This window comes from Hyla sarda, chromosome 2, assembly GCF_029499605.1.
Source record: "Hyla sarda isolate aHylSar1 chromosome 2, aHylSar1.hap1, whole genome shotgun sequence".
NCBI classification, from domain to species: domain Eukaryota; kingdom Metazoa; phylum Chordata; class Amphibia; order Anura; family Hylidae; genus Hyla; species Hyla sarda.
The window spans coordinates 106486214-106511988 of NC_079190.1; the positions used below are offsets into that span (position 1 = coordinate 106486214).

The 25775-nt window shown below is 40.5% G+C and overlaps 1 protein-coding gene across 1 annotated transcript in view; it reads right to left on the reverse strand.

The window, feature by feature from the left end:
• NCKAP1L (NCK associated protein 1 like) overlaps positions 1–25775 on the reverse strand; it is a 290353-nt gene that overhangs the window by 190341 nt on the left and 74237 nt on the right. Inside the window, exons 15-22 of the mRNA XM_056562778.1 lie at positions 25367–25425; positions 18176–18321; positions 15595–15727; positions 7547–7666; positions 5736–5875; positions 4030–4161; positions 1295–1513; positions 348–484 (exon numbers count right to left, since the gene is read on the reverse strand). Coding sequence (XP_056418753.1) covers positions 348–484; positions 1295–1513; positions 4030–4161; positions 5736–5875; positions 7547–7666; positions 15595–15727; positions 18176–18321; positions 25367–25425 — 1086 coding nt within the window. The remainder of the gene's footprint in view (positions 1–347; positions 485–1294; positions 1514–4029; positions 4162–5735; positions 5876–7546; positions 7667–15594; positions 15728–18175; positions 18322–25366; positions 25426–25775) is intronic.

Below are 25775 nucleotides of genomic sequence, written 5' to 3' on the forward strand. Positions count from 1 at the left end.
TTTCCCCATTGCAAAATACAAAGGAGGAAATATGCACAGAAAATGTGTGACAATACATCAACATAATAGCCATCATGTGCATATCTTTGAAAATCTGCAGCATTCCCTGAAAATTCATTACCTTTGCATGTGACCTAATATGACTTTAGGGTTTAACAGGGTTTTCTAGGAATTTATATTGATGGTCTATCCTAGGGAGAGGCCATCAATGTAAATACGGTACATAGAAATTCCCTTGTTCCATTTGATAACCTAATAAACTTGATAAATGTGCAATCTGTAATTAAATCAATAAAACACATACACATCTACTAGCTGTTTAGTAAATGGATATTAGGTTGACACACCTGATGCATCTGTGTATTCATCAGCATTAAGTCCTTGTTCGCCACTCATTTCTGTGGGTATATCAATGAAGCATTTCATTGTAGGAGAATACACTACCAACCCCGCGCTAGCCTGACGAAGGAGACATTCCAGGAACCTTAGTGCAAAACAAAAAAAGGTTGGAAGGCTTCAATGAATCAGATTAATTCCCTTGAATTCTTACGATCAAACGATTAGAGCTGCTTCATTATGATAGAAATAATGAGTTTAATGTGACTTTAAAGAAGTTATCTGGGGAGCAGGAAAGGCATTACCTTTCCTTGTTCCCTGGCAGTTCACATCTACTCACTTCTAGCCTGATATCCTTTCAGTTTGGCCCCATTTTTCCTAGCTTGAAGGTGATGGGCTGAGATGGTGGAGCGGTAATATATCACAAAGCTACATGCAAGTTTCGCCTGCACGCAACGGCCAATGTATGAATGATCATTCATGCATTGTCTGCCACATGCAGGTGTGGTTTCATCTGCATGCACTGATCATGATATAGTGCATCTCTACTGTCTTAGCCCATCCCCTTCAAATATCAGGTAGAAAATGGTAAACTAAAAGTGAGCTGCTGAGGAGCAAGAAAAGGTAATACCTTTTCTGTTATCCTGATAACTTTTTTTTACAAAGCATATAGCAGATAATAAGGGGAAAAATTATTATGGCCTTGCTCCCACCAATGATAAACTGCTACCAGAGGAGTCTGGCAGTGGTTTATTCCCCTTTTACTAAAGAAAATACATGTTCAGCCTGAATAAAAATACAAATGCAAAGGGATGAATAGCTGACAACACTGGAGTGTAAGGTATATGGGCACCAAGACTTTCAAAACTTTATCATTCAGCTCTTGTATAAAGTACCATACATTATCATTCATCTCTTGTATAAAGTACTACACAATCACCTGTAAAATGGCACTTACCAGTTGGTATAAATTGCAGTAATGGTTTGCTCTCCATTCGCATCCAGTGCCTGGGTTTGTTGTAAAAGGGTATTCCGAATAGTACGGGTAACATCAATATTTACGAGGTGGGAAATGGACTGCAGAGTGCTGAGATAAGAGCGCATTGCACTCAGAACCTCTGAAGGACGTTGGATCTCCCGAGTATTTGGTTTCCAGTTAACCAATAAAACCAAGGCTCTAAAACATGCATTGGCATAAATCAATAGAACATTTGAGTATATGAAACTTGTAATATAACTTCATAAGGGAAAGTGGCATTTTTTCACCTCTCAGCGGTCTACAGTTCTGTCTGTAAATGTTCAAAATCTGCCTCAATCTGTAGGCTGCCATTTACCAGCACAGTTACTGAAGGCAGAGAGGAGAGCTCTTTATTGATAACTTTTAAACTATCAATTTAATAAAATGCATTAAAAAAATGATATAAGATGATTGATTACCAGGCTGGGTTTATACTACAGAATTTCTAAGCAAAATTCAGCTTTGAAATTCCACTCAGAAATTCTCATGCAGCCAAGTCCTATTGCTGTCAATGGGATTCCACTGCATAGTGCACACAACAGAATTTTAGAGGCAAAGTACATCTCTGTCTATATGGATGGGCAATGCATGTGAGGTATTTTCAGTATTTCCGTCCGGGATTCTGTAGTCTGAGCCCATCCTAAATGTCTAACCAGTTTTCAGTGGTGATTTATGGGCAATCTATGATAGGGCCATACCAAATGTGCAAACAGTGAAATTACACAGGGGCAGGTAGAAAAGGAAGGGGGTATTTATGTTACCCTAAAAGCAGCTTCCTGTTGTCTTTTGTATTGCAAGTAAGTGTGGTGAGGGTGTGATCAAGAGAAGATGTTATTACCCTAGGAGCAGATGGCATTAACCCCTTGTATTCATGATGGCAGGGCGTGGTTAACATCTGCACCCCCTGAGGTATGCCCGCTGGATCCTCGGCTAGGCGCGGGGCAAATAATGACTCCGATGCCAAGTTACGGAACAACGGCAGCTTTACTGAGGCAGACAGATGGAATAGTCTTTAGAGCTCAGTTAGGCCCAAGGAGATGACCAGTGACTTAGGAGGCTTGCCGGCTCGCTGGGACTTGTAGTGGACTTGGACTGAATTATGCAGACCCACGCTGACTTTAGCAGAATTGACTAACTTCACGATAAGTGACTAGACTTAACCCCTGTTGTAGCTTACCAGGCTTTGACTTTCACCTGTGGGGCACTTGGTTGGTGGAAGCGGGGCTGCGTGGTTAGGCCTTGGGTCTCTTCAGGACACCAGACACTCTCAGGTCTTGACTGTTCTGTACTCAGCAAGAACTGGAACTCAAGAGCTAGCTAACTCCTCCCTTAGTTTATATAGGAGGACTTTTGGGGAAGTTCTATAGATCACCTCAAAGTCACCTGGTCACTGGCACCTTCCTTGGTTACACATCTTAACAACAGGACTGTTGTAATTGTAATTCTCCTTCGCTGTACCCCTTAGGATACCTGTGAGGGTTTCTGCAATTTAGGCAATGTGTGGGATGAAACGGCGGTGGTAGCCGGCGAATCCCAGGAAGCTCCAGACATCCTTCACTGTAAGCGGTATAGGCCAGTTCTTGACAGCACAATGACCTCGTCCAGGTACAGTAAGACACTTTGGAAATTCAGGTGTCCCAGGCACCTTTCCATCAGATCCTGGAACGTAGCAGGGGCATTACACAGCCCAAATAGCATACTTTTGAATTTGAACAACCCCATGGGTGTCACAAAGGTGGTCTTCTCCTGATCCTCCGAGGCCATGGGCACTAGGCCTTTGGTCTCTTCAGGACACCAGACACTCTCAAGTCTTGACTGTTCTGTACTCAGCAAAGACTGGAACTCAAGAGCAAGATAACTCCTCCCTTAGTTTATATAGGAGGACTTTTGGTGGAGTCCTACAGGTCACTTCCAAGTCACCTGGTCACGGGCACCTTCCATGATTACACATCTTAACAACAGGAATTAAAGGGGTACTCCGGTGGAAAACATTTTGTTTTTAATCAACTGGTGCCGGAAAGTTAAACAGATTTGTAATTTATTTCTATTAAAAAATTGTTATCCTTCCAGTATTTATTAGCTGCTATATATTACAGAGAAAGTTCTTTTCTTTTTGTATTTCTTTTTTTCTGTCCACGGTGCTCTCTGCTGACACCTCTGTCCATATCAGGAACTGTCCAGAGCAGGAAGAAATCCCCATAGCAAACCTATGCTGCTCTGGACAGTTCATGATAAAGACAGAGGTGTCAGCAGAGAGCACTGTGGACAGAAAAAAAACAGATTTTTTAATAAAAGTAATTTAAAAATCTGTTTAACTTTCTGGCACCAGTTGATTAAAAAAAAATGTTTTCCACCGGAGTATCCCTTTAAAGGCATATACATCTAGAAAAAATACATTAGCCATTTGTAGGAACAATCACATAACCAGAGTCCTGAGGAGTGTGGGGCCAAGGGGATAGGACTGAGTCCACCTGGAGCGTGCAATTATTTTTTTCTCAATGATTCTTGTAGCTAGGTTCATATATTTTGGTGTGCTTATACAAATCAATACAATACAGATCTATAATTTGGATTAACCCAAAACAGAAGAAGTTTAAACAAATACTATAAGTACTTTACCTACATATCTTCAGATAACAGTACTAATGATTATTTATGACAGTATTAACACATACCGCCCAAATTTCTTCTCAATGTGGGAGCTCAGATACTCAATTGGAGTTACCACATGGTCAAATATCATGATTTTCTGCTTATGGTTTAAAGACAGGCAGAGTTCACAAAGTGTTATGTGAAGTTTGTCCATGCTAAAAAGAAAGAATAAAGAATTATGAGTATAACCCAAAAAAAAAAAAAAAAAAAAGAGAGAGAGAGAGAAAAGCAATAATAACATGTACACTGTACATTATTAGTTAAAAAATGTTGCATCTAGGGAGTTTCCTGCATTTTAAAACAAAACTTAAGTCAGTGTTCAGCAAAAATACTGTTTGTTCAGTATTTGTAGTGAAAACCAGGAGAGGAACTGACACAGGAAAACACTACAATGGAAAGATTTGCAGCTTTTTTTGTGTTTTGAAGCCAATCCTGCATAAAAATACTGATCAAAATACTGTGTGTTAATCCAGTCTATAGCTGGCTTCAAACTGCAAACCTTTATAATTATGCGACCACTATATTTACCTCCCACCACCACAACCCTTGTGTGTTCACAAAATGGAATTTTCTACCCATTACTTTCAATATTCCCCTTTCTGCAGAAATATAAGATCACTCTTATATTTTGCAGAATTCCGCGGCAGACTCCAATTGAAGTCAATGAAACTTAAATTTCGGTGGAATTCTGTGCTCTGAGAACACCGAAACCCTGGTAACTTTCTGTCACAATTACAGCAGAGAACCTTAGCTGAATGGAATCCAACACAGAAAGTAAAAAGAAAGGAGCACTTAGCCGGTATCTTGTTTCGTTCACGGATTTCTTTATTCATATTAGGATACATAGGCTGGTGAGCAGACTGGAGTGGTGGTGTAGGGGAATGTGTGGTCGACGGACCGTATTGCGCACATCACGCTTCGTCAGGCCCCTACATAATCACGCATGTAGGTGTGTTTTAAAGTCACACCTACATGCGTGATTATGTAGGGGCCTGACAAAGCGCCACGTCCACGACACGTTCCATCGACCACCCACTCCCCCATGCAACTGCTCCTGTCTGCTCACTGGCTTATGTATCCTAATATGGAATAAAGAAATCTGTGATCGAAACAAGATAACGGGTAAGTGCTCCGTTCTTTTTTCTTTCTGTGTTGGATTGCAAGCTGTGTATTACCTGAAAATAGAATCTGACATCTACTAAAATGTAACATTTATTAATATCAGTATTAAAATGACCAAAACATAGATATTATTATAAAGTATAGTTATAACACAGTCTCAATAATTATTGCATAGGTATGGCTATAAAGTTGCAAAATAGAGATAGGGGAGGGATATGCCACAGGTTATGATAGAGGGTGATATTATAAGGCTACTGATACTGTGGAGGCCCTATGAAACCCTAGCTTGCCCTTATCCCCCTACCTACCTATGCAGGACTACCGCCCTAAAAATGGTGATCCTGCGCAGCAACCTACTAACTGTCTCTATACTAGTGTCGTAATACGTGAGCACCGAAGACGGTTGTCTTGATCGATACTCTGCTGGAGTAGCTGTGATTTGGACTAGAACTATCCAGCGAGTGTAAGTGTAAGCGGTACCAAGATATTCTGTTTTCTCCTATTTGGATAAGACTTTGCTGAATGGAATTTTTGCGGAATTGTGGATATTCCCTGTGTGCACATAACCTTGCATATACAGTGATTTATATAGTTAATGATTACTCACTTTGTTGTTACACTGCGGTTCTTACGTTGACTTTCGGTCCCTGGTTTTTCTCTTTCAGGCTCTGCTTTCTTGGGTGGTGTTTTTTTCAATCTCTTGTTCCTGGCTTTGGTGATGGTTGATGCACAATGTTTTGGTAGCAGCTGGAAAAAAAATGTATACAGTATAATATTTCAGATATCAATTATTACAATAATTATAGTTAATAATAATAATAATAATAATAATAATGATGATGAATGATGAAAATAATTATAGAATAACAATATTATTATTATTATTATTATTATTATTAATAACAACCCTTTAGTGACTAAGCCAATTTTGGCCTTATTGCCCAAATAGTTTTCTGTAATTTTTCCAAGGTTGTATTCTAAGAGCTGTAACTATTTTATTTTTTCATTGCAATGTGAGGGTTGTTTTTGGTGGGACAAGTTGTGTTTTTATTTTATTGCTTTTATTATTGCTGTTTAAAAATCTTAAATGGGCACAGTCATTAAACATGATTTTTAATATTTGATTCCTTATGCCAAATAAATATCTTTTGTAATTGTCATCCATTAAAAAACAAAATAGAAACATTTTATGTTGTTATTCTGCTGTACACTTCTGGTCACCAGGAGTCTCCCTTCTTGGCCAGAACACATTCCATCTGGTCAAAATCTAAAATGTTGGTCTCCTGCTTGTAATGGCAGGAGACCAAACTCATAAAGTGTTTCTCTGCACTGAGCTTGATTGACAGCTGAACCGTTCCTGACACAGCAACGAGCAGACAAAAAAGGACTATACAACTTCCTCTGGAGCATACAGAAGCTGATAAGAACTGGAAGGCTTAAAGAGTAGCTGTCACCAAATAAACTTTTCTAAACTAACTCAGGCTATGTTCCCTAATTACTCCTAACACTACTCCCAACCAGAGGTTTGCTATTGGGATTTTCTCCTTTTCTGGACAGTTCCTGACATGGACAGAGGTGTCAGCAGAGAGCTCTGTGGTCAGACAGAAAATAACTATACAACTTCCTCGGTAGTGTATAGGAGCTGATAAGTACTGGAAGGATCAATATTTTTAAATAGAAATAGTTTACAAATCTGTTTAACTTTCTGGTACCAGTTTATCTGAAAAAAATTGTTTTCCACCGGAGTACCACTTTAAGTTCATGAAGGTGCCTCCAGAGTTCCTTGCACCACTGCTACCAAAATGCTGGATAAATCCTTTAAGCAATAGTATTAGTTTGTTGCTAACATAATACTTAAAGCGTAACAGAGTTATATAAAATTGACTACAGTGCAGACCTGAGCGCCATCCTCCTTTTTCTAAATGACATGCAATATGAATTTGGCCTGTAAATACCTGATTGGAATGGCCATTGCTAGCCACCCTCAACCCCCATAACCATGTGATAGAAGGCGGAGCCTTCCGTTTGGTCTCCAAGGTAACAGTACCAGCACGAGACTAAGCGCCATTATAGTCTTGGGCTGGTAGGGATACCTAGGAGGTTGAGCAGGAGGCTTTCTCTCCTATCATGTGGTTACAGTGACTGGGAGCAGGGGGCAATGACAACTCCTATCAGGAATTTATAGGCTAAATCTTTACAAAATCAACTATTATGGCCAGTGCTGCACTATAAATGTTTGTATAATTCTGTAGTTATGCTTTAATAAAGATTGTACATTTATTGTAAGTTTGTAGTCTTTACTGTTTATGTTACTTATAAACAGTACATACCGGTACATAATTCTTTCCTAATATTAAACTAAATTAAAGGTATGTGTAAATGAACTGAAAGGTGGAAATATTTGCTCCAAACCATTACCTTTTCACTGAGGTTACACTGCTCAGCACAGATGTCCATGATACAGCTACTGGCCTGTTTGCTGATTTCATCCAGAAAGTTGTTACATAGCCCAAGGCTGCAATTCAGCAGATGAGGGGCCTGAAATTAAAATGAGAAAAACATTATGTTATACTGGAATAATAAAGACAAGATTATTTGGCAGACGCATAACTATGTTCCTGGGCCTAGCTGCAATATCCGCATCAAAGACTCCAAATTTAACATGAAGTTTATAGTACTAGTATTCTGTTATATGGCAGAAGCTGGCACCAGTTCCCATATGCAGCTGCAATCTCGGCACCTATACTTATGCCATTTGAACATGCACGAATAGTTCTGTTAGTTATGTCACAAAATATGGTGATATCGCACCACTGGAGTAAAAACCACAGTGATGTCTCAGTGCTGGAAAAATAAAGTTTTCAGGGATAATACACGTGACAGATTGATAAGTCTGGACCATAGTTGCAGATTTTGCACCGGGGCCCAGAAGCTACAAGCTACGCCTCTGGCTAAAGGTTATTAAATAAAACTGCATAGTTTCCTAAGAAAGGGCACGTGTCCGTCTCCCAGCATGACGCGCCAGCCGACATGCCCGCCATGTATCCCATAGAGATACAGCCACCGCGTCATGAAGAGAGGGAAGGCTCCCTTTATGCCAAGACTGCCAGGGCCATGTACAGGAGATATGTTATTTTGCACTACAGTATTCCTTTAAGGTTAGATATACGGTATATTGCATTTCATTTGTCCCTCACAGATGTCCATTGGTATGCTGATGTATACTGTGGCGGAGAGAAGCAGATTCTATTTATTTCAGGGGCTCGAATGGAGTCACCTGTGTGTTCACACATTCAGGTTTTCATTTGCAATTATTCAATCCATCAAATCCAGAAATGGATTTCAGTAGAAAAGAAATCTCAGTCTTTCCTTTATTCGTGTCCTCCATTTATTATCTGTTCCTGCCTTTGCATAAAAAAACTGCAATAAAAAATCTGAATGTGTTAACATACCATATGTGTCTATTCAAACGGCAGAATTTCCGTTTGCAGACTTACGCTTGTTGAATTCCACCTTAAAGGGGTTCTCCGGTGCTTACACATCTTATCCCCTATCCAAAGGGGTCGCCCGTGATCATGCACACGGCACCCCGTTTGTAATCAGTCCCATTTACACTTCTGAATTTCCGCTAGCGGAATTTCCCAAGCAGAAATTCTGAAGTGTGAATGGGAGTGCGAAATCCCATAGAAGTCTATGGGCTTTAATTTAAAGGGGTTCTCCGGTGCTTACACATCTTATCCCCTATTCAAAGGATAGGGGATAAAATGTTTGCTCCGGGTCTGATTACGGGCAACTACAGGGCCGGCGGCGTGTGACGTCACGCCTCCGCTCCCCGTGTGACGTCACGCTCCGCCCCTCAATGCAAGCCTATGGGAGGGGGCGTGATGAATAGGGGATAAGATGTGTAAGCACAGGATAACCCCTTTAAATTAACCTCTTAAGGACGCAGGGCGTATGGATACGCCCTGCATTCCGAGTCCTTAAGGACGCAGGGCGCATCCATACGCCCGTGGGAATTCCGGTCCCCACCGCTAGCCGGTTGGGGACCGGAGCCGGATGCCTGCTGAAATCGTTCAGCAGGCATCCCGGCATATCGCCCAGGGGGGTCATTATGCCCCCCCATGTCGGCGATCGCCGCAGATCGCTGGACAATTCAGTCCAGCGATCTGCGGCGATTCCGGGTCAATCGGGTCTCCAGTGACCCGGTGACCCGGAATTACTGGCTGTTCGGGGCCGTCTCTGACGGCCCCGAACAGCCAGAGCCTGCAGGGGTGAGGTGGCACTGGTGCCACCTCACGATCGCCCTGATTCGTCGTCCGGATTACCGGCCGACCAGTCAGGGCGCCTGCTGCGGGTGTCACTCCCGCACCCGCTCCGCCCCTCTTCCGGAGGGCGTGAGCGGGTGCGGGAAGACAACCCCGGGTGCTGGGGACCCCGATCCCCGGCGTCCATGTTGGGATCGGGGCCCCAGGAGCGACGGCGGCGGCGGGACTTTCCTGCGATGGAGTGACAGCCTCCTGCTGTTGCTTAGCAACAGCTCCCAGCATGCAAAAAAGGGCATGCTGGGAGCTGTAGTTATGCAACAGCAGGAGGCAGACCACCACATTTCCCAGCATTCCCTTATGGGCATGCTGGGATTTATGGTTTTGCAACAGCTGGAGGCACATTTTTTCTATGGAAAAGTGTACCTTCAGCTGTTGTATAACTACAACTCCCAGCTTGCACACAGCATGCTGGGAGTTGTAGTGGTGCATCTGCTGGTTGCATAACTACAACTCCCAGCATGCCCGTTGGCTGTCGGTGACTGCTGAAAGTTGTAGTTTTGCAACAGCTGAAGGCACACTGGTTGTGAAACTTAGAGTTTTTTTTTTTACCTAACTCAGTGTTTCACGACCGGTGTGCCTCCAGCTGTTGCAAACTACAACTCCCAGCAGTCACCTTACACCATGCACCGTACATGCTGGGAGTTGTAGTTTTGCAACAGCTGGAGGCACACTGGTTTTGAAACACTGAGTAAGGTCACAAACTCAGTGATACATAACCAGTGTGCCTACAGCTGTTGCAAAACTAAAACTCTCAGCATGTACAGTCTGTCAGCGCATGCTGGGAGTTGTAGTTTTGCAACAGCTGGATGTCCCCCCCAATGTGAATGTACAGGGTACACTCACATGGGCGGAGGCTTACAGTAAGTATCGGGCTGCAAGTTTGAGCTGCAGCAAATTTTCTGCAACAGCTCAAACTGCCAACGAGAAACTACTGTGAACCCCCACCCGTGCGACTGTACCCTAAAAACACTACACTACACTACCACAAAAAATAAAATAAAAAGTAAAAAACACTACATATACACATATCCCTACACAGCCCCCCTCCCCAATAAAAATGAAAAACGTCTGGTACGCCACGGTTTCCAAAACGGAGCCTCCAGCTGTTGCAAAACAACAACTCCCAGTATTGTCGGACAGCCGTTGACTGTCCAGGCATGCTGGGAGTTTTACAACAGCTGGAGGCACCCTGTTTGGGAATCACTGGCGTAGAATACCCCTATGTCCACCCCTAGGCTTCCTAAAGGGGACATGCCCCCCAAAAACCATTTGACGCTCCTTCCTGTCTGAGCCCTCTACTGCGCCCGCCGAACAATTAACATAGACATATGAGGTATGTCCTTACTCGAGAGTAAATGGGTTACAAATACAAGTAAAAATTTTCTCCTTTTTATCCCTTGCAAAAATTCAAAAATTGGGTCTACAAGAACATGCGAGTGTAAAAAATGAAGATTGTGAATTTTCTCATTCACTTTTCTGCTATTCCTGTGAAACCTGTAAAGGGTTAAAACGCTTACTGAATGTCATTTTGAATACTTTGGGGGGTGCAGTTTTTATAATGGGGTCATTTATGGGGTATTTCTAATATGAAGACTCTTCAAATCCACTTCAAACCTGAACTGGTCCCTGAAAAAAAGCGAGTTTCAAAATTTTGTGAAAAATTGGAAAATTGCTGCGGAACTTTGAAGCCCTCTGGTGTCTTCCAAAAGAAAAAACTCATCAATTTTATGATGCAAACATAAAGTAGACATATTGTATATGTGAATTTAAAAACATTTTTTTGGAATATCCATTTTCCTTACAAGCAGAGAGCTTCAAAGTTAGAAAAATGCTAAATTTTCAAATTTTTCATCACATTTTGGGATTTTTCACCAAGAAAGGATGCAAGTTACCAAAAATTTTTACCACTAAGTTAAAGTAGAATATGTCACGAAAAAACAATCTCGGAATCAGAATGATAACTAAAAGCATTCCAGAGTTATTAATGTTTAAAATGACAGTGGTCAGATTTGCAAAAAATGGCCGAGTCCTTAAGGTGAAAAAGGGCTCAGTCCTTAAGGGGTTAAAGCCCATAGACTTCTATAGGATTTCGCACTCCCATTCACACTTCAGAATTTCTGCTTGTGAAATTCCGCTAGCGGAAATTCAGAAGTGTAAATGGGAGTGCAGAATCCCATAGAAGTCTAAGGGCTTTAAAGGGGTACTCTGGTGAAAAACGTTTTTATTTTTATTTACTGGTGCCAGAAAGTTAACCAGATTTGTAAATTACTTCTATTTAAAAATCTTAATCCTTCCAGTACTTATCAGCTTCTGTATGCTCCACAGGAAGTTCTTTTCTTTTAACCCCTTAAGGACCGGAGGTTTTTCCGTTTTTGCATTTTCGTTTTTTGCTCCTTGCCTTTAAAAAATCATAACCCTTTCAAATTTACACCTAAAAATCCATATGATGGCTTATTTTTTGCGCCACCAATTCTACTTTGTAATGACGTCAGTCATTTTGCCCAAAAATCTATGGTGAAGCGGGAAAAAAAATCATTGTGCGACAAAATTGAAAAAAAAACGCTGTTTTGTAACTTTTGGGGGCTTCCGTTTCTACGTAGTACATTTTTCGGTAAAAATGACACCTGATATGTATTCTGTAGGTCCATACGATTAAAATGATACCCTACTTATATAGGTTTGATTTTGTCGGACTTCTGGAAAAAATCATAACTACATGCAGGAAAATTAATACGTTTAAAATTGTCATCTTCTGACCCCTATAACTTTTTTATTTTTCCGTGTAAGGGGTGGTATGAGGGCTCATTTTTTGCGCCGTGATCTGAAGTTTTTAACGGTACCATTTTTGAATTGATAGGACTTATTGGTCACTTTTTATTCATTTTTAAATGATATAAAAAGTGACCAAAAATGCACAATTTTGGACTTTGGAATTTTTTTGCGCGCACGCCATTGACCGAGCGGTTTAATTAATGATATATTTTTATAATTCGGACATTTCCGCACGCGGTGATACCACATATGTTTATTTTTATTTTTATTTACACTGTGTTTTTTTTTTATTGGAAAAGGGGGGTGATTCAAACTTTTAATAGGGGAGGAGTTAAATGATCTTTATTCACTTTTTTTTTCACTTTTTTTTTGCAGTGTTATAGGTCCCATAGGGACCTATAACACTGCACACACTGATCTTCTATGTTGATCACTGGTTTCTCATAAGAAACCAGTGATCAACGATTCTGCCGCATGACTGCTCATGCCTGGATCTCAGGCACTGAGCAGTCATTCGGCTATCGGACAGCGAGGAGGCAGGAAGGGGCCCTCCCGCTGTCCTGTCAGCTGTTCGGGATGCCGCGATTAGCCGCGGCTATCCCGAACAGCCCGACTGAGCTAGCCGGGAACTTTCACTTTCACTTTTAGCCGCGCGGCTCAGCTTTGAGCGCGCGGCTAAAGGGTTAATATCGCGCGGCGGCGCGATCGGCGCTGCGCACTATTAGAGGCGGGTCCCGGCTTCACTATGACGCCGGGCCCGCCATGATATGACGCGGGGTTACTGTGTAACCCCGCGTTATATCGGAAGAGCAGGACCAAGGACGTACCGGTACGTCCTTGGTCCTTAAGGGGTTAAAATGTATTTTCTGTCTGACCACAGTTCTCTCTGCTGACACCTCTGTCCAAGTCAGGAACTGTCTAGAGCAGGAGAGGTTTGCTCTGGGGATTTGCTCCTACTCTGGACAGTTCCTAAAATGGACAGAGATGTCAGCAGAGAGAACTGTGGTCAGACAGAAAGGAAATTCAAAAAGAAAAGAACTTCCTGTGGAGCATACAACAGCTGAAAAAGTACTGGAAGGATTAACCCCTTAATGACCACGGACGTATATTTCCATCCTGTGGCCGGATCCCGATCTGTGAAGCGCGCTCAGAAGCTGAACCCGCTTTGTATCTGCTGGGTCCTGGTTGCTATCAGCAACCGGGACCCACAGCTAATACCGGACATCGCCGATTGGGCTGATGTCTGGTATTAACCCTTTAGATGCTGCGATCAAAGTTTATTGCGGCATCTAAAACGGGAGAATACACTGCCGGTTAGCTCAGCGGAGCTGTTTGTGACCGCTGCGGTGAAATTGCGGCATCCCGAGCAGCTGAGAGGACAGCGGAAGGTGTCTTACCTTATTCCCAGCTGTCCGATTGGCGTTTGATTGCTCCAAGCCTGAAATCCAGGGTTGAGCAATCAACCGCAGAAAATACTGAACAATGCAATGCTATGGCAATGCATTGAACAGTGCCTGCAATCAGTATATGCAGTATTACAAACCCTAGAGGGGGCCATAACACTGCAAAAAAAAAGTTAATAAATGTGATTTAACCCCTTCCCTAATAAAAATCTGAATCACCCCCCTATTCCCATTTAAAAAGTGTGTAAATAAAAATAAAACAAACATATGGGGCATCGCCGCGTGCGTAAATGTGTAAACCATAAAAATATATTGTTAATTAAACCGCACAGTCATTGACATACGCGTAAAAAAATTCCAAAGTCCATAATAGCATATTTTTGGTCACTTTTTATACCATTAAAAAAATGAATAAAAAGTGATCAAAAAGTCCGATCAAAACAAAAATGAAACCAATAAAAACGTCAGATCACGGTGCAAAAAAAAGAGCCCTCATACCGCCCCGTTTGTGGAAAAATAAAAAAGTTATAGGGGGTTAGAAGATGACAATTTTAAACGTATACATTTTCCTGCATGTAGTTATGATTTTTTTCAGAAGTACAACAAAATTAAACCTACATAAGTAGGATATCATTTTAATCGTATGGACCTACAGAATAAAGAGAAGGTGTCGTTTTTACCGAAAAATGTACTGCGTAGAAACGGAAGCCCCCAAAACGTACAAAATGATTTTTTTCAGTTTCGCCATAGATTTTTTGGTAAAATGACTAACGTCACTGCAAAGTAGACTTGGTGGTGCAAAAAGCCATCATATGTATTTTAGATGATTTTTTAAATATAAGGAGGAAAAAATGAAAGTGGAAAAACTGAAAAACACTTGGTCCTTAAAGGGGTACTCCGGTGAAAACCTTTTTTCTTTTAAATCAACTGGTGCCAGAAAGTTAAACATATTTGTAAATTACTTCTATTAAAAAATCTTAATCCTTCCAGTACTTATTAGCTGCTGAATGCTACAGAGGAAATTCCTTTATTTTTGGAACACTGATGACATCACGAGCACAGTGCTCTCTGCTGACATCTCTGTCCATTTTAGCAACCGTGCATAGCAGATGTATGCTAAGGGCAGCATGGTGGCTCAGTGGTTAGCACTGCTTCCTTGCAGTGCTGGGGCCTTGGGTTCAAATCCCACTAAGGACAACAATAAATAAAGAGTTATTATTATTATTATTATAATGACGTCAGCAAAGAGCACTGTGCTCGTGATGTCATCAGAGAGAATTCCAAAAAGAAAAGAATTTCCTCTGTAGCATTCAGCAGCTAATAAGTACAGGAAGGATTGAGATTTTTTAATAGAAGTAATTTACAAATCTGTTTAACTTTCTGGCACCAGTTGATTTAAAAGAAAAAAGGTTTTCACTGGAGTACCCCTTTAAGGGAACAAGATTTTTAAATAGAAGTAATTTACAAATCTGTTTAACGTTGATTTAAAAAAAATGTTTTTCACCAGAGTACCCCTTTAATTTGAGGCGGAATTCCGCAAGCGGAAATTCCGCTGTGTGAATAGACCCTAAAACTGTGTTCACATAGTAGGGTTCCATTTTTGCACCAGTTTTACCAAATTAACAAAATTGCTGATAAAAACACATCAAATATGTGTGAATCCACGTGTCAATATAATTGAACATTATACGGTGACAATTACTGACTAAATTAAGCATTTCACCACAGGATCACAGACAGCAACGTCCAGGTACAAGAGAAAAAACTAGACATACTTACTACTTTATAGGACTGAGTATGAAATCCACCTCAGCCTGCAGCCTTTAGAAACCAAAGGGATTCATGTAGAATTCATAAAATAGTGAGCTTGAACAATAACATGTGGGGATAGACAAAATGTGGTCTATACAAGAGAAAACAATACTAAGGTTAAAGGGGCTACTTTGGTTGTAACACTGTATCTTACCTCCTCTGGGCACATCTCATGAGTGCTATTTAAGAAGTGAACACAGGCCAGGGGAAAGGAAATGGAGTAACGCAAAGCTGACGGCTCTTCCAGTGTTAACAGAAACATCTTCTCAAACATTCGAACGTGAAAACTACAATACAACAGGCAAGAAAGTATGTAAAGAGGTGTAACTGAAATAATAATCGTATAGATAAATATTATGTAAATGAGAAGAACCATAAAAAATGAACTGCATGGTGGAATATTTTTATTATGGTTTGTAAAAAAGAGCTAAACGAGAATAAAGATGATGATCAGCAGGAAGATGGATAAAAATTATGACAGAAATATATGTAAAATATAGAATCAATATAAAGAAGGGATAAACAAGTCTATGAGGGAAACTACAGTTACACTGTCATATGCATTTTAGTTTTCTCTCAGATATTAACCCTGCCTACTTCTTTCCCACAGTCCTTAAGCCAGTTCCCTGCCCAGATCTGCCAGTAACAGTATGTCATAAGTCACATGGTCTCCTGTGGGTGTGGCTATGCTGCAGTGGGTGGGTAAATAGCATTACTTCAGTTAATCCTTTCCACCCTGCTAATTGCCCACTCACTGCAGCCTAGCCACACCCCCTGGAGACCATGTGACTTGACTTATGACATATTAGCCCTGATTTACCAAGAGTGTTGTTTTGCTTTCTTTGTGGGTTTCAATTCCCTACAAACATTTTTCCACAGTATTTACTAAGGTTTCCCTACATTTTGCACTTTTCCCTACATTTTGCTTTTTTTACACATGCTCTGATCTGTAGGGTTTTCCTCAGCTCAAATCCACCACATTTTCTGTGCACACCTTAGTAAATATGTCGTTTTTTTGTGAAAATGTTGGTGACATGCCCCCTTTTCGGCGACCATGGCCACTTTTCCCGTCAGCTACGCCCCTTTTTTCGGGTTTTCTCAGTAAAATGGACATTTAGTCAGGTTTTTTTCAATTCTGGCGCACCTTCTGGCGCAGGCGGAATTTCTGGCGCAGACAGAATCTGGAGCTCAACCCGACAAAACATGTCGGGTTTACAATAGTAAATCAGGGCCATTGTCTTTGACCACATGATAAAAGGGGAGAACAGACAAAAAACGAAGGGGCGCTCCATGGTGTAATATGTTCTGAATCAGGTTACAACCCGTCACCACACCTATGTGCTGTACTAACCTTGATGAGTCGTGAAAAGTAATAAGCACAACTCTATAACAGGCACCTTGTGATAACAAATATGCAGTATACAGCTCAAGGAACCTTGTCTGTGTACCCCAAAGTGCGGGTGTGACCATGCAGGAAATCAGAGAAAAGACAAAGGAGGGGACTAAACTGAGATCCCAGGCCACCAAAGTTACACAGGACCGATCAATTTATTTGGAAAGTTATAGAAATGGACAACGCGTTTCGGCACTTGCTCAAGCCTTCCTCAGGTCCAATAACACAATTATGTTTGCCATCCTAAGTGAGCTTCCCTGTGTTGTGGACCATATCTCATCTAACCATGGAATGTTGGGAAAGGTTAGTGACAACAGTTGAACACAAAGACTTGCACTACAGCACTTTCGTGCTGCAGGGACAGCGGCGTCAACGAGGCGGCGGTGGCGATGAGCGGGAGGAGTGGCCTCCCAGCCAGTGGCCGGGGAGCCAATGCGCTCGCTCCCGCCTGTCTGATTGACAGGCAGGGAGCGAGTGCAGCCTAACTGAAAAAGGACTGATTGCCACTCCAAAATCAGTCCTTTTTCAGTGACCGGTTTTTAAATGTAAATTAAACCTTTTTAATGAAAAAAAAATAATAATAAAAGTATATTAGAGATATGTTGTAGTACATAAGTACTACAACATATCAAAAAATAAAGTTGGTGACAGTGCCCATTTAAGCATAAAACATACTGAAGTCAGTATCATTTGTGATTACCCTATATGATGAGTTATGTATACTGGTGTAATAGTATTATTTTAATGCAATATTCTGTTACCACTACTACTTTAATCTTCTGCTTTGCAATGCAATTTACATAGAGCTTTACCCCCTTCTGATCAGCATTGATATCAATTGCATTATTAACATGCAGGCATGGGGGTATGATTTTGTAGTTGCCTGGTAACACTGCAAGATTATTGCGACACATGACATGGAATATTGCACATTTTCCCTATGTAACCAATTCTAACCTTAAATGAAATTTAAGACAAATGGAGTGCCAGTATTGGCTCATAATATAAATATGTTAGGCTAAGTTTCCACTTGGTTTTTTTCTGGCAGTTTTTGGAAAACTGCCACTGCAGTTTTTGAGCCAAAGTCAGATGTGGATCCATAAGGGAGGAGAAGTGTAAGTTCTTCCTTTATATGTCCTATTCCTTTTGAATCCACTTCTGGCTTTGACTCAAAAAAAAGTGGAAACCTAGCCTTAGTGAGTTCTTAAAGGGGTTTTCCTGGCTTTTGTCAATTTTGTCAAGCTCCTTATTCCACTTGGTGTTCTAATGTCATCACATCCTATATAATTTACATTTGAATGATCAACTTCATTGAGAGAAGGTAATACTAAAGAGTGCTAACCAGAAAATGGATAGGTCAGAGGTCTCAGTAATCAGCTCTTCTATGGAATCCAGCATCCAGGAGTGAAACATTATCAGGTTCATCACTTTGCCCAGGTCCGGGTTTTCACGAAGTGACAGTGGGGCTTTTGCTACACTGGTATAAGCCTAAAACAGGAGACAAGTGTCAATATTAAACAATGTTTTTCAATCCAGTCTACAAGGAACCACAACAGATCATGTAATAGGATTTCTTAAGGGGAATCTATTGTCAGAAGATGAAAATAAAAATAATATTCCAGTCCTCTAGGTTATATATTTAAAATGTTTTTTAAGATATAATATGACATAAGTAGCGTTTTAGCTTGTGTGGAATCGCAGGGCCCTTGCGTTACACAACAGTCTGTGTATTATATAAAAGTTTTTATCTAATATACTGTAAGATAAAACATAGTATAATAAAAATATAATGGTTTAGTATAACTAAATCTCTTTCAATTTATAGCCAGTAGATATACTAAGTGCAACAATTTACATGCTTCTTGGTCTACTGTGACCTATAGTCTGCCAAACTTTGGTACCAAATAAAATGTACACCTCTTACCATTTTGTAGTCTGGGCTGTTTTAGCTAACTTTGTATAGTTCAGTGGATCTGCTCAGACCGAGCAGATGAGCCGGCAGATATTAGCAGTAATGAGCTTTATGCGCTCGGTGCATTCCGTGCATGGAGCTCCGGTTTACGTCCGCAGCGCAGGTCTCTTTATAAGTTCTGCTGATGCGCAGTGCAGGGGTGAATTCCTGATTGCGGTGGGAGCCTAGACAATGATGTCTGTAGGGCTTGTGGTCTCCGGTATCGTACGGGGTCTGTGCAGTGGCAAGTGGTTTCCCCATCCTATTCTCTGGTAATCCCTGCTGTGCAGGTGTGGGAGGGTTACCTCCTCATGGTTCCGCAGCAGGAATCCTGGTTTGCAATCACTGGCTGAGTGATATCAGTGCGATATTAACCTTTTGCTACGAAACTAACCAGCAAAGGGTTCATATCGCACAGATATCACTCAGCCAGTGATTACAAACCAGGATTCCCACCAAGGAACCACGAGGAGGTAACCCTCCCAACCTGCAGCAGGATTACCAGAGAATAGGACGGGGAAACCACTTGCCACTGCACAGACCCTGTACCATACCGGAGACCACAAGCCCTACAGACATCATTGTCTAGGCTGATATCGCAAGCAGGAATTCACCCCTGCACTGCGCATCAGCAGAATTTCTAAAGAGACCTGCGCTGCCGACGTACACTGGAGCTCCACGCACAGGAGGCACAGAGCGCATACAGCTCATTACTGCTAATATGTGCCGGTTTATCTGCTCGGTCTGAGCAGATCCACTGAACTATACAACATTAGCTAAAACAGCCCAGACTACAAAAAGGGAAGATGTATCCTACACCTAACCTCTCTTTATTCAGACTGACAAAGACGATTACTTTTTATGTGATACCAAAGTTTGGCGGACTATAGGTCACAGTAGACCAAGAAGCATATAAATTGTTGCACTAAGTATATCTACTGGCTATACATTGAAAGTGATTTAGTTATACTAAACCATTATATTTTTATTATACTATGTTCTATCTTACAGTATATTAAATGAATACTTTTATATAATACACAGGCTGTTGTGGGACGCAAGGGCCCTGCGATTCCACGCAAGGTAAAACGCTACTTATGTTATATCATATTTTATCTTAAATAAATTTTAAATATATAACCTAGAGTCCTGGAATATTATTTTTATTTTAATTTTTAACCCCTTAGGGACTATTTTAACCTTAAGGACTTTTCGTTTTTGCATTTTCCTTTTTCCTCCTTCCCTTCTAAAAATCATAACGCTTTCAATTTTGCACCTACAGACAAATATAAGGCCTTATTTTTTGCATCACCATTTGTACTTTGTAATGACATCACTTATTTTAGAATATAACCTGCGGCAAAACCAAAAATAAAATTAATTGAGGGATAAAATGTAAAAAATAAAATAAAAAAAAACGCCATTTTGTAACTTTTGGGGGTTTTTGTTTCTATGCAGTGCAATATTTGGTAAAAAAAAAAAAATACCCCTTATCTTTATCCTGTAGTTCCATACGGTTACAAGTATTCACAACAAAAATAGATAAGTGTGCACTCACCGCAGGAACCGTCAGGCTGTACCGGAGTCCGGGTCACGAGCAGCAGGTTACTGAAGACGTATCACGGGGAGCGCTCAGAGGCGATGCCGGCCTTTCACACGATAGAGCGTGCTTCTTCAGGCCGAAAGAAGCATGCTCTATCGTGCGAAAGGCCGGCATCGCCTCTGAGCGCTCCCAGTGATGCGTCTTCAGTAACCTGCTGCTCGTGACCCAGACTCCGGTACAGCCTGACGGTTCCTGCGGTGAGTGCACACTTATCTCTTTTTGTTGTGAATACTGTGATGCCTCACTCTAGTGTATGCACCCCGTAGGTGTCAGCGTGATTTCTCTGAGGGCCACTGCATTATCCTTTACCAGCTCACCAGGTGTGTACTTGCACCATTGAATAACATATTGAAGTGAAATACACCGCCAGGGAGTGCACGCTCCATTTCCATTATTCTACACCTATTCCATACGGTTACAAGAATACCCAATTTATACAGTTTTTATTTTATTTTAATACTTAAAAAAATTATAAACTACATGCACCAAAATTAATTAGTTTGAAATTGGCATCTTATGACCCCTATAACTCGTGTATGGGGCGGTATAAGGGCTCATTTTTTGGGCCATCATCTGTAGTTTTTATCGGTACCATTTTTGTTTTGATGGGACTTTTTGATCGCTTTTTATTAATATTTTTATGGTATATGAATTAACCCCTTAACGATGCAGGACGTAAATGTACGTCCTGGAGAGGTGCTACTGCTCGGGTCATGCGATCGCGCGGATGTCCGCAATTAACCCCTCAGATGCCGTGATCAATTAAGATCACGGCATCTTCAGAAGTGCGGCACTTAATGTGGACAATCAGATCGCCCGCAGCGCTGCCGCGGCGATCCGATCATCTGTAATGGCGGACGGAGGTCCCCTCACCTGCCTCCGTCCATCTCCCGGTGTCTTCTGCTCTGGTCTGAGATCGAGCAGACCAGAGCAGAAGACAGCCGAAAACAGTGATCAGTGCTATGCCCCTACGGGGACTATTAAAGTGTAAAAATAAAAGTTAAAAAAGTTAAAAATAAAAGTTAAAAAAATTTTGAAAAATCCCCTCCCTCAATAAAAATCTAAATTGTCCTTTTTTCCCCATTTCACCCTCAAAATGTGTTAAAAATAATTTTTTTAATAAACATATTTGGTATCGCCACGTGCATAAATATCCAAACTATTAAAATATAATGTTAATTATCCCATAGGGTGAACGGCGTGAAGGTTAAAAAAAAAAAAAATTTCAAAAATTTCAGCTTTTTTATAACATTTTATTCCCCAAAAAAATGTATAAAAAATTTATTAAAAGTTTTATATAAGCAAATGTGGTATAAAAAAATTACAGATCATGGCGCAAAAAATTAGCCCTCATACCGCTACTTATATGGAAAAATGTAAAAAAATTATAGGTCAGCAAAATAGGAGGATTTTAAATGCACTTATTTGGTTAAAAAGTTTGTGATTTTTTTAAGCTGTATATTAATAGAAAAGTATGTAATCATGGGTATAATTTCAATCAAATTGACCCACAGAATAAAGAAAACATGTATATTTTACCGTATAGTGTACAGCATGAAAACAAAACCTTCCAAAATTAGCAAAATTGCGGTTTTCTTATCAATTTTCCCACACAAATAGTATTTTTTTTGTTGCGCAATACATTTTATGGTAAAATGAGTGATGTCATTACAAAGGACAACTGGTCGCACAAAAAACAAGCCCTCATACTAGTCTGTGAATGAAAATATAAAAGAGTTTTAGAAGGCAAGGAGGAAAAAACGTCCTTAAGGCCCAAAGGGGCTGAGTCCTTATGGGGTTAACAAAAAATGCACAATTTTAGACTTTGGTATTTATTTACATGTACGCCATCAACCGAGTGGTTTAGCTAACACAATATTTTAATAGTTTGGACATTACGCACCCGGCAGTTCCACATATGATTATTTTTATTCTTTATTACATTATTTTGTTTAAAAAATGGGAAAAGGGGGGTGATTTAAACTTTTAATAGGGAAGGGGTTAATGAACTTTTATTCAAAAATTTTTTTACACTTTACATTTTTTTTTATTTTGCCAAACATCTTCTGATTGCATACACTGATCAGTGCTATGCCATTGCAAAGAACTGATCTGTGTAAGCGGTGATCTGCTGCTCTAGCCTGCGCAGGCATAGAGCAGGCATCCGGTTAGCTGATCAGGACATCGCGATTTTGTCGTGATAGTCCCGATCAGCTCCACTGAGTTGCCGTGATTATTTTACTTTCATTTTAGACGCCGCAATCAACTTTGATCGTGGCGTTTAAAGGGTTAATGCCGGGCATCGGCCCGATCAGCTGTGCCCGGCATTAGCCATGGGTCCTGGCTGCCCGTAGCAACCGGGACCCACCGGGTTTAACCAGTTCTCCACTGATAAGGCTAGGTTCAGACTAAGGAAATTCTGCTTGCTAAAATGCATAGTGCAGTGAATGGGTTTCCGTTCACAAATTCCCACATCAGAATTTGTGAAGCGGAATTTGTGAACGGAAAATCCACTTGGAAATTTCCGCCTGAAGAAAGGGGTTGCTCTTTCTTCAGGCAGAAATCCGTGCGTAACACATTGCAGTCTATGGGAGAATGCAGTGTCCGCGCAGTCCTAGCGCCGACTAATTCAGTCAGCGCCGGCCGCACTTGGAATCTCCGAGTGGAAATTTTCTGCCCCGAGATTCCGTAATCTGAACCTAGCCTTATAGTTGATGGTTCCAGCTCACCTCCTCTTTCTGCACAGGTTTTGATAAATCTCCCCCACAGTCCCTTTAATAATGAATAGGTGACTTAGTTGGTTTAACTAATTCAATAAAAGCATCATACCTTTGTCCTCTGTCCAGTGCTGTGAAATAATATTAATACCCTATCTACATAGTTCACATAAAAGTTACTACCTAAATCTAGGAACTTCAGTTTTTTAGTGTTCATTTTGGTACATATCAGCAAAATAGTGGTTTTGCCTGCCCCATTTATTTAAATATGAATACACTCCGCAGTTAACACTGGGAATTGTGGCTCATATGTTTTTTTTAGCTGCCCACAATTTTTCTGGCAGATATTAGATGGTATATTTTTCCCCTTCAAACAATGGAAACCATCTTAACATGCCGTAAGGGTTGATAATAGGCAAGCCCATGCCAAGGATGTGTTCACATATTCAGGTTTTAAATTGGTTCTCTTTAAATTGTGCTCCTAGTATGATCTGTTTGTAGCTTTTTATTCAATAATGGCAATTAAAAACCTGAATGTGTGAACGCAGCCTTAGGCTGAGTTCACACAATCAGGTTTTAATTGCAATTATTGATTAAAAAGACAGGAATTGATTTAAAAAGGGATGGCTGCTCGGTCTTTCCTTTATATGTGTCCCACATTAAAGAGTACCTGTCATGATCTTGTTAAATTTTATAATCCTCCCAGTCATGATAAACCACCCCCTGCCTTTATTTTTATAAATTTTTTTTGTTTTCTACCTTGATATTTCTCTGTATATTCTGAACAGTCTCAGTCAGATTCACAGACTGGGAAGAGGCGTTACCCAGCAGGCATGACATCATCTGAAACCATGCAGAGTGTGAGATGAGCTATGATTGGCTAAGGCTGCACACATCCCTCTGCATTATCTGCTTTTGGACTTCGGCCAGGCCAGCAGAAGTCCAAAGTCTGTGCAAAAAATGGGGGAAAATGTGCTCTGGACAAGTAGGGGGACACCTATTGGCACAAATAAAACATAGAAAACTTCATTTTTTTTAAACAAAGTGCATTTGAAAGATTTTTTTATTTACCATAAGGAGTGTAATAGCAAAAATGAGTGTTAATGAGAACGCCCATTTAATCATCTGTTCATATACACTGTAACTACAAAGCGGCATGTTGATCTAAAATAGTATGTCCAGCATTTAAAAACTACAATTCCCAGCATGCAAACACTGATTGGGAAACACTGGGGGATATTTATCAAAGGATTTAGACTGTTTTTTCCTGTCTAAATTTGTTGCACAGAAAGTCGCAGTCTAAATATGTGCGACTTTTCTGCGACTTTTGCTCTAGAGGATTTTTAGAACACGATGCATGCTAGTCTATTTTAGACGGAAATGCATTGGAAAATGCATTGGTGCTGAATTTATCAAAAGTGACTTTTCAGCGACAAGTCGCATTGGCTGAAAGTACGCTGAAATGTCAGACCATGTTGGAGCAGGTTTAAATACAGTCTAAAGCAAAGATCTCGAAGTCTGTGCACAGAATGTATCAAGATCCGTGCGCCATTTGATAAATTAGGTGCACAATAGACCAGCCTAACCCTCTGTAGTTTGGTCTAAATTGATGCGGGGCATAGACAGCTTTGATAAATATCCCACACTGTGTTAAAGAATCAGAGATTCTGGTCACAACAGTAAAATTCTCTACCATCCTACTGAAAGAGCATTAGTATTTGCAGAGTAATGGAAAGGAGATGAAAATAGGTCCAAATCATATTCCAGACCTGACTTGTCACAGCCTGTCTCTGAACTTTGGGGACTGGAATTACTAAGCCAAGGTGTATTAATGTATAATTTGTTTCATCTATTTCCATTATGGGAACACAACAGGTTTTTAATTTTAATGACAGTTATGGAGACGACGCCAATGGCTTCGGCAGAGCTCTTTAATTGAAACGCTGCACATTGTTTATTTATATTTCCTATTACAAAGCAGAACATTTAAAACAGATGAGCAGTCATCGCACAACACAATGAAGCGGGCGCCTGCCAATAACCTTGATACTAAATATCATATGTTCAATTTGTGACCTCTAGTGGTGAGTAGCATTATTGCAAACTGAAAGAAAGTAGCATAATCAACAGTGTTGAAGCTAGTTTTACATTGTAAAATGTTGTACATTTAGTTCTATATGTTTGTTTGGATCAGTGCTTTTTGGATGAAACATAGTCAGCGATGGTATAGAAGTCTTTGGGCTCATTTATCAGCTTCATTACCTGTAGCCGGAACCAGTCAAGTCTCAAAGCTGTAAAATCAAACGCCACTTTGTCTTCAACTGCAGGAAAGAAAAATTACAATATTTCAAATACTGCTTGAAGGCTTCAGGAATAATCTGACTCTTATGAATTTAGGAGGTTCTGAATAGGTAGGCGGGTTTCACGTACACAATGGCCCTGATTTACTAAGAGTGTTGTGTAGTTTTCTTTGTGAGTTTTAATTCCCTATAAGTATTTTTCCACAGTATTTACTAAGATTTCCCTATGTTTTGAACTTTTCCCTACATTTTATTTTTCTTTACACCTGCTCTGATCTGTGAGGTTTTCCTCAGCACAAATCCACTACATTTTCTGTGGAAATCATGGTAAATATGTTGGGATTTTTGGAAAATGTTGGGGATACACTCCT